Here is a 10656-nt window from a genome sequence, read left to right as displayed (position 1 = left end):
TAGGGAAAGATTATAGATGGTGCAGGCTCAGCTGATTAGATATCTTGCACTGGAAGAAGAATTTTGAAAATAAAAATCTAGTATGGCATGGTTTAAGGATGGTGATAGGAATATAAAATTTTTCCATACTCAAGTTAATGGTCGAAGGAAAAAATTACAACTCAGGAGAATATAAAATAACCTGGGTAACTAGATTGATGATGAGGTGCAGATGGCAGAGGAAGCTGTTAATTTTTTCAAAGACCAATTCTGTGAGAATATGGTTCCTACTACATTGAACATCATTGATCATGTGCCTTAGTTGGTAGATATGGAACAAAATGCAAATTTGATCAAACAGCCCACACGAGAAGAGGTCAAGCAAGCAGTTTTTGGTCTAAATGAGGAGAGTGCAGGAGGCCTAGATGGATTCATAGGTGCGTTTTATCATTCATGTTGGGAAATCATTGGTGAGGATATTTACGACATGGTTAGGGCTTTCTTTAATGGCCAGAAATTACCAAAATGTGTGACACACACAAATTTGGTACTTTTACCAAAGAAGAAGGAGGTTACTACATTCTCGGATATGAGGCCTATAAGTCTCAGTAACTTCATCAATAAAATATTTTCGAGAGTGATTCATGAAAGATTGATGGGGTTTCTGCCTAACTTAATCTCAGAAGAACAAGCTGGATTTGTGAAAGAGAGGAGTATTGTTGAGAATATACTCTTAACTCAAGAAATCATCATTGATATTAGGATATGAATGCGAGCTGGACCTAATGTAGTGATCAAGCTAGATATGACAAAAGCTTATGATAGGTTATCATGGTTATTTCTTACTAAAGTGCTAAGGAAGATGTGATTCACTGAAAGATTCATTGGTTTGGTTTTTGATATTGTTGGAAAAAACTGGTATTCAGTGCTCATTAATGGACAACCTCATGGTTTTTTCAAATCAACGAGGGGTGTCAAACAAGGAGATCCACTCTCGCCCACGCTCTTTATTATTGCTGCTGAAGCATTATCGAGGGGTTTGAATGCTTTGCATTTGAACTTATATTTCTACAGCTTTGGTCTACCCAAATGGAGTCCCAAAACTAATCATCTAGCATACGTAGACGATACTATCATCTTTTCATCCTCACATGCCAAATCCTTACAGTTGGTGATGGAAGTTTTAAAGGCATATGAAGCTGCATCTAGTCAGTTGGTAAATAAAGGAAAATTAGCTGTTTATATGCACCATTCGACTAGCTTGGAAGTGGTTGCAAAGGTGGAGAGGATCACTGGTATTGGAAGACAAGAGTTCCCATTTACATATCTTGGATATCCCATATTCTATTCAAGAAGAAAAATGGATTACTATCAAGGCCTACTCACTAAGGTGCTTGATAAGCTGCATTCATGGAAAGGTAAACTACTCTCTGTAGGAGGCAGTGCAGTCTTGATTTCTCATGTACTTCAGAGTATGCCAATTCACTTACTTTCTGCTGTGAATCCTCCTAGATATGTCATTAACAAGCTTCGTAAGATGTTTACACAATTCTTTTGGAGTAGCTTGATTGTAGGTAACAGTAGACATTGGGCATCATGGAACACTTTATGTATGCCATGTGAGGAAGGTGGAATATATTTTAGATCGTTATATGATGTATCTAGAGTTTATTCTTCAAATTATGGTGGAATTTTCGAACAAAGCCAAGCCTTTGGAGTTCATTTATGAGCCAGAAGCATTGCAAGAAATTAAATGCAGTAATAGTGCCATAGAGAAAAGGATATCACATTTTGAGGAAGATGTTGGAATGCAGGGATATCATTGAGCATCAAATTATTTGGCATCCAAAAATGGGATCCTCCCCTTTTTGGTTTGATAACTGGACAAGATTGGGAGCTTTGTATTTCCTTATTCCTCCTGATTTTGGGGTAGATGAATCCATACATAATGTATATGATGTACCGGAAGATGGTGCTTGGAATGTGGACAAATTGTTGGAGATACTGCCTGAGGAGTTTACGATACATATTGCGGAGAAGATTTGACTACTAGTTATGGAGGATGTCATTGATGTACCTTACTAGATGCTTGACACTCATGGTCATTTTATTGTCAAATCTGCTTGGGAGTATCTAAGAAGGAGGTATGAACCTAGGCTAGCTTACAAAATGATATAGGGTGAAAGGTTTACCTTTTAAAATAGCATTCTTTATGTGGAAGGTGTGAAAAGCTAAACTACCTCTGGATGACTTTATGCGAAAATTGGGGTATTTCATGCCATCGAGGTATTGGTGCTGTACTGAACCTAAGGAGGAAACTCTAGTGCACTTGTTTTTCACATCAATTGCTGCTAATAGAGTTTGGAAGTACTTCTTATCGAGGGCAGGAATAGAAATCGAGGGGCTGTCAATGCATCAAGTTATTGTAAAATTGTTGGACTGCCGAAGTAATCCCTCGACATAATTGGGTAATCCCTCGACTTAAACCAATTATGCAAGCTTTTCCTTTTTGTATTGTGTGGGAACTATGAAAGAGAAGGAATAGCCTCAAATATGGGGAGACAATGTCGATCATCAGAGTTATCCATCAGGTTTCAACGACATTACAAGCTCTTGTTAAAGTGAGAAAACCATGAGTAAAATCTCCTCACAAGTGGCATGACCTGGTAACTATGATGGAAAACTATACTCCATGATTGAAGGTTGAGAAAGTTCTATGGGAACTACTATAGGAGGGTTGGATTAAAATCAATACAGATGGTGCATCTAGAGGAAATCCTGAAAGAAGTGCAATTGAATTTTGTGTAAGGGATGAAATAGGGGATTTGAGATATGCAATGGGAAGGGAGATTAATGAAGGTACAAATACTGAAGATGAAGCATTAGCAATTATGGAGGCACTGAGGTATTGCAGATTACATAATCACATCCATTCATGGCTTCAAACATATTCGATGCTACGGAAGAATATAATAGATGGTTCATGGAAATCACCTTGTTGTATAATTGGTCATGTAGAGGAGATCAAGCAAATGATGGAGGGATGTATCATCAAGGTTTCAGACATCTGCAGAGATTGGAACAAACTGGCTGACCACCTTGCGAATTATGCTCTTGATGTTGGTGCAATCGAGTGTCATGAATTTTGGCATCTAGACTCTCAAGGAAGAAGATTACTAAATAAGGACTAGATGCAATGTCCATAAATAAGAGTAAAAGTCGTAAAGAATTAGGAGGAAGGGGAGAAAGCTTAGAAAAAGGGAAGGCTTGATCACCATGTTCAAATCCTTTTGGAGGAGAGCATGGGGATCCATTTTGATACTGTTTTCTTTTTTTTTTTTTTGCAGGAGAAACTATTGTATCCATGACCTACTCTTTAATGAAATTTCAACTGGGGGTATTAATACAATGTACTCAGTCCATTGGAAGAAAATTAAAGGTAGGCACAAGCATGAAAGCAAGAAGTATATTGAGGGCACCATGGAAGTACAATACATGGTTGCCCAGAAACTCGACGAGAGTTAGAGAAGATATGGATGGTGCGGCTATATTTTTTGTGATTATAGGTGACCTACTGGATTCTAGATGTCAAGAGGAAAGAGTAATGAAGATTGGTATACACAAGGAGTTACAACACAAGAAGACGATGGACAAAGAAGTAGAGTTTGCAATATGGCTTTTTACTTATTTTATGGAAGAACAGTGCTCATTTCAAGGAGAATGAAAGGGAACAAAAAAGCACCTCCATCAGCTTTATATGAAAAAATATTATATACATGGAAGAACACACATATCATAGAACACTTTTATGGAATAATGGGAAGAGCGCTGGAGTTATGGCATGCGCGTTGGAGGACAATTCTATGGCATGGGCTGGAATGGGAACGAGGAAAGATCAGAAAACAAGGCACACTAAGCTGCTTTTTGACACTTCAAAATATTTACTACTAGATCATACACACCATGAGGAAGAAATAATCACATGGGCTGCAGAAACAAGGATGTATAAGACATGATGCTGGAAATTCAAAAACATGGCAAACTAATGGATTTGCAATAGGAATGATACTGATTTTAGGAACTGCTCAGATGCGGATATCGGCTGGGAAAAGAAATGTGAGGATACACAACTGGATTCATTATGGTTATTCTTGGAACAACAAAGGGAAGATGGCCAAAATTACAACAAGCGAAGATTACATATGGGCCTCAATTGCGATGACTTAGCATGGCTAGTTTTATAACTCATTTTAGTTGCTTTATTAGTTTACAAATTTTAATATCAGTGTTGAGCACCTCTTCCAATATTGATAATGGGAATTATGTACTCGTCAAAGTTTACTTCTTTCATTATATAATACCTCCAGAGACTTTATTGTTTTTGTTTTCCGATATATATAAAAACTAGCCCTAGGCATCTTGCCTAGTGGATTTTAAAAAAAAATATTCCGATTTCAACCCGAACCTTTCCAAATCCTGAACTAACCATCCTCGCAAGTATACATGGAGTCTTATTTAGGGGAACATGGATCTAGAAAGCAAAACGACCGGTCGGGTCATTACATTCTCCACCTCTTAAATAAACGTTCGTCCTCGAACTGGTCTAGAATAATATATGGAGTGCCGAATAAGTGTGGATATCTGCTACGCATGTCCTCCTAGGCCTCCTCAATTGGTTGGCCTCTCCACTGAACCTTTACAACAGAAATCTTCTTGGACCTCAACTGGCGAACCTGCCTATCGATAATGGCAACTGGCTCATCCTCATAACCCAGGCTCTCATCTAGCTGAACCATGCTGAAGTCTAACATATGTGACCTGTCGGCATGATACCTACGGAGCATAAGCATGTGGAACACCGGATGAACTCCCGATAGACTGGGAGGCAAAGAAAGCTCATAAGCAACCTCCCCAACTTGTATCTACACCTCAAATCGACCTATAAACCTTGGGCTTAACTTACCCTTCTTCCCGAACCTCATGATTCTCTTCATCGGCGAGACCTTCAAGAGAGCTTTCTCGCCCACCATAAATAATAAATCAAGTGCCTTCTGATTCGCGTAACTCTTTTGTCTGGACTGTGCTGTGCGAAGTTGCCCCTGAATAAACTTTACCTTTTCCAAGGCATCCTTTACCAAATCAGTACCATATAGCTTAGCCTCGCGGGGCTCAAACCATCCGATGGGCGAACGACATTGCCGACCATACAAAGCCTCAAATGGAGTCATCTCGATGCTGGACTGATAACTATTGTTGTATGCAAACTAGGCCAGAGGGAAGAATCTATCCCACTGCCCTCCAAAGTGAATCACACATGCCCTAAGCATATCCACTAAGATCTGGACTGTCCGCTCCGACTGCCCGTCTGTCTGCGGATGAAAGGCTATGCTGAGCTCTACATGGTTACCCAACTCACTCTGTACTTCCCTCCAGAACTGCGAAGTAAACTGAGGGCCTCTATCTGATATAATGGAAACAGGCACCCCATGCAACCGATCAATTTTCGGAATATAAATCTGGGCTAACATGTCTGAAGAATATGTGGTCACAACCAGAATGAAGTGTGCTGACTTGGTCAACCTGTCGACAATGACCCAAAGTGCATCAAACTTTTGCAAGGTCCGCGACAACCCAACTACGATGTTCATAGTAATGCACTCCCATTTCCACTCAGGTATAGCCATCTGCTGGAGTAAGCCACATGTACTCTGATGCTCATACTTGACCTGCTGGCAATTTAGGCACCTCTCTACATGCCCAACTATGTCCTTCTTCATTCGCCGCCACCAATAATGCTGTCTCAGGTCGCGATACATCTTCATAGCACATGGATGAATAGAATACCGAGAACTGTGTGCCTCATCTAGGATCTTCTCCCTCAAGCCATCAACACTTGGAACACATAGGCGGCCCTGGAGTCGCAGAACATCATCCTTGCCGATAGTAACTTCCTTGGCACCACCCTGTAGTACCATCTCTCTAAGAACCAACAAGTGCGGATCATCGAACTGGTGAGCCTTGATCTGCTCAAATAGTGAAGACTGAGTGACGACGCATGCAAGAACTCGACTGGGCTTTGAAATATCCAACCTTACAAGTCTGTTAGCCAACGACTGAATGTCCAAAGCTAGTGGCCTCTCCTCTGCTGAAATGATGGCCAAACTACCCATACTCCCTGCCTTTCTGCTCAAGGCACCCGCAACTACATTTGCCTTGCTCGGATGATAAAAGATAGTGATATCATAGTCTTTTAGTAACTCAAGCCACCTGCGCTGCCTCAAATTGAGATCCCTCTGCTTGAACAAGTGCTGCAAGCTGCGATAATTGGTGTAAACCTCATAGGACACCCCATAAAGATAATGCCTTCAGATCTTAAGAGCATGAACAATCGCGGCCAACTCCAAATCATGTGCAAGGTAATTCTTCTCGTGGGGCTTCAGCTGACGTGAAGCATATGCAATAACTCGCCCCTCCTGCATCAATACACAACCCAAACCAACGTGTGAAATGTCGCAATACACAGTGTACATCCCTGAACTGGAAAGCAGCACTAACATCGGTGCTGAAGTCAAGGTGGCCTTGAGCTTCTGAAAGCTTTCCTCACAATCATCGGGCCATCGGAACGGAGCACCCTTCTTGGTCAATCTAGTCAAAGGTGCTGCAATAGATGAGTAGCCCTCCACAAACTGACAATAATAACCTGCTAACTCCAAGAAGCTCCTGATCTCGATCGCTGTGATGGGACGAGGCCAACTCTGAACTGCCTCGGTCTTTTTGAGATAAACCTTAATACCCTAGCCTGATACAACATGCCCTAAGAATGCCACAGAATCTAACCAGAACTCACACTTGGAGAACTAGGCATATAGCTTCTGTTCCTGCAAGGTCTAAAGCACCACTCCTAAATGCTGCTTGTGCTCCTCCATGTTCCGCGAGTAGATCAAAATGTCATCAATGAAGACAATGACAAACGAATCAATATGTGTCCTGAACACCCTGTTCATCAAATCCATAAATGCGCCAGGGTGTTAGTCAAGCCGAAGGACATCATTAGAAACTCATAATGGCTATATCTAGTCCGGAAAGTCGTCTTCAGAACATTCGAATCCCGAATCTTCAACTGATGGTACCCTGATCTCAAGTCGATCTTAGAGAACACTCTGGCACCCTAGAACTGGTCAAATAAATCATCAATACACAACAACGAGTACTTGTTCTTAACGGTAACATTATTCAACTGGCGGTAATCAATGCACATCCGCATAGTCCCATCTTTCTTCTTCATAAATAACACTGGTGCACCCCAAGGTGATACACTCGGCCTGACGAACCCCTTTGCTAGAAACTCCTCAAGTTGTTCCTTCAATTTCTTTAACTCTCTCGGAGCCTTGCGATATGATGGAATAGAAATAGTCTGGTTGGCTGGAGCCAAATCAATACAGAAATTAATATCATGATCTGGTGGCATGCCTGGAAGATCAGAAGGAAATACATCGGAGAACTCCTAGACCATGGGCACTGAATCAATCGTCGGAGTCTCTATAGTAGTATCCCGGACATAAGCCAGATAAGACAAGCAATCCTTCTTGACCATGTGTCGAGACTTCAGAAAAGAAATAACCTGACTAGATGTACTGACAGATGAATCCTCCCACTCAAATATAGGCAACTTTGGCATTGACAAGGTAACAGTCTTGGCACGGAAATCAAGGATGGCGTGATATGGAGACAACCAGTCCATGCCCAGGATGACCTTAAAGTCGGTCATATTGAGCAATAGAAGATCCGCTCTAGTTTTATAACCACAAAGAGTAACAATGCAGGACCGATAGATCCGATCCACAATAACGAAATCGCCCACAGGAGTGGATACATAAACAGGAGTACCCAGGGACTCACGAGAAACACCTAAGAAATGAGAAAATAGAGATGAAACATATGAATACGTAGACACTGGGTCAAATAGTACTGAAGCATCCCTACCACAGACATAAATAATACCTGTGATCACGGCATCTGAGGCCATTGCATCTAGTCTGGCCAGAAAAGCATAGAACTTAGCTGGAGCGCCACCTGGCTGGCCTCTTCCTGATTGGCCTCCACCTCTAGGACGACCCCTACCCACTTGCCCTCCGCCTCTAGGCGACCGGACGACTGGTGAGACAGCTGGTGCTATAATCATAGGCTGATGACCCTGCTGTACCACCTTGCCCTGAAGTCTGGGACAAAACCTCTTCATGTGGACAGGATCCCCGCACTCATAACACCCCTCGGAACGACGGAATGCTGACCGAAAGTCTGACCCTGATGGCCTGAATACCCACTGGAGGAACCCTAAATAGCTGGTGGCCGGTAGGAACGTTTTGGTATAAGGCTAAAATAGGGCCGCACTGGAGTACCTCGAGGAGGCGGTGGTGCTGGATATATTGGCCTGCTAGGCTGCCCTCTCCCAAAATGACCTCTACCCTCAGATGGAGCACCGTTGAACCCTCCATAATAACGGAACCACTTGTCCCGCAGTATCTGCTCTCGGCTCCGCTGATGGACACCCTCGATCCTTCGAGCTATCTTCACAACTAGCTCGTAAGAAGTCCCCATTTCAACCTCTCGGGCCAGGCCTGAATACCAGAGTGCAAACCTGCAAAAAACCTCCGCACTCTCTCTGCATCGGTAGGAAGTATCATAAGTGCATGGAGAGACAGCTTAGAGAACCTCGCCTCATAGTCGGTCACTAATGTCTGACCCTGTTGGAGCTGCTCGAACTGAAATCGCAACTCTTTCCTCTGAGAAGGTGGAATATACATGTCTAGGGGCGTGTAAACTGATCCCAAGTCATGGGAGGAGAACCTGCCAGTCTGCCGAGAAGATATGACTGCCACCACCTAAGGGCCCTACCCTCCAGATGGAAAGTAGTAAAGTCCACCCCATGGGACTCCAATATCCATATGTTGTGCAGTATGTCCCTGCACCGATCAATAAAGTCCTGGGGGTCCTAGTCCATCTATCCAATAGCTTCTGTGGTTTGCCGACCGTAGTTGGTCTGGGCTCATGTATAGTTGCCACCATTGGCTGGGCTCTGCCCACGGGTAGTGAGCCCAGGGTTTTATATATGGCAACTGCATGCCCAGGAGCCTGAGCGGTAGGGGTCTGTGCTCCCCCTCCCACATGAGATGTGGCTGGGTTCGCTGGAAATAAACTAGCCTAAGTCATAGTATCCATGAATCGTAGCATACAACTCATGACCTCCTGAAATCTCGGTGTAGACATGAAATCCACCGGGGATGGCCTTGCTGTAGGCACCTCACCCTGCTCCTCAATAATAGGATCCGCCACTGGATTCACTGGTGGTGTGACTGGAGCAACTCTAGGACATCTTCGTCCTTTACCACAAGCTGGAGCCCTCCCTCAGCCTCTACCTCGGCTTCTAGCAATAGCGGGAGTAGCTCCTCCACGGTCTGGAACATCCGCTGCACGCGTTTTCACCATCTGTGAGAGAATGAGAGAAAGATACTTAGTACAACATCAACTGCATGATAAGAGATGAAGAAAGAGTAGTTTCCTAACACCCTATAGCCTCTCGAAGATAAGTAAGGACGTCTCTGCACCGATCCGCAAGACCCTATTAGGCCTGCTCATAACTGGTGAGACCTACGTGAACCTAGTGCTCTGATACCATGTTGTCACGACTCAATTTTCCTATAGGCCGTGATGGCGCCTAATGTCGCTACTAGGCAAGCAAACAGGGAACTAACCATGTACCTATTCTCTTAATATTTTTGAAATAGTTGATTTTAAATTATTAAATAAGGAAGAGATGGGAAATTTAATAAAATTAAGCGCAACCAATTATAAAATCAAGTGTGGTGAAATAACTACTCAAAAGCCAATAAGTGTCTACTACAAAAAATCCCAAGCTCTGGTGTAATAAGTGTATGAGCTACTAGTAAAATATACAAAGCACTAAGGTACTGTCTGAAATAAAGAAGACAAAAAGTAAATACAAAAGAAAGACTTCGGGCGCTGCAGAACGGGCTCGGAAGACAGCTTACCTCTAAGTCTCGAAGTATCAATAGCGCGCGCGGCTGATAACCAGATGCACTTGCCTCAGACCCTGCACGATTAGTACAGAAGTGTAGCATGAGTACATAAATAACATGTATCTAGTAAGTATCAAGTCTAACCTCGAAGAAGTAGTGACGGGGGGTCGGCTTCAACACTTACTATGGGCAAACAATAAAAATACCGAAAACTCCAAATAAGCATGAGTTATGTAAATAATAATAAAACTCAAAACATGCAGTGAATAAGTAATTCCTTCACTAATGGTAAATCTCAAGTCATGTTCCATCGTTAAATAATTGAAACCTCTCAAGCCAATAAAAACAATATCATGTATAATTAGGCTCCAAGTATTATTACACACGATTTATGTCGAGGTCGTATGACCCGATCCTTATATATATATATATATATATATATATATATATATATATATATGTATACTGTGTGCACTGCCGAGGGTCGAACGACACGAACCATAGATGCATCTATTAATCTGCCGAGGCAAACGGCCCGCTCCCATGAGAGTGGAGGAATTTACCTCGCTTTGCGACGCGAGTGAACATATATTTCTCAAAGTTATTATAAAATTTGTTCAATTCTTCCCAAACATAAGAA

The 10656-nt window shown here is 42.5% G+C and overlaps 1 protein-coding gene across 1 annotated transcript; it reads left to right on the top strand.

The window, feature by feature from the left end:
- The first annotated feature begins 310 nt into the window (after window positions 1-310).
- LOC138895387 (uncharacterized) lies at window positions 311-1805 on the top strand. Its single transcript, XM_070180071.1, has 3 exons — window positions 311-587; window positions 906-1441; window positions 1554-1805. The coding sequence occupies exons 1-3, from the start codon at window positions 311-313 to the stop codon at window positions 1803-1805; spliced, it is 1065 nt and encodes a 354-aa protein (XP_070036172.1).
- The last annotated feature ends 8851 nt before the right edge of the window (window positions 1806-10656 follow it).

The sequence above is a fragment of the Nicotiana tomentosiformis genome, chromosome 7 (assembly GCF_000390325.3).
Source record: "Nicotiana tomentosiformis chromosome 7, ASM39032v3, whole genome shotgun sequence".
Classification (NCBI taxonomy): Eukaryota; Viridiplantae; Streptophyta; class Magnoliopsida; order Solanales; family Solanaceae; genus Nicotiana; species Nicotiana tomentosiformis.
Note: the sequence above shows the minus strand (reverse complement) of the source record. Positions and strands in the feature narration are given on the sequence as shown.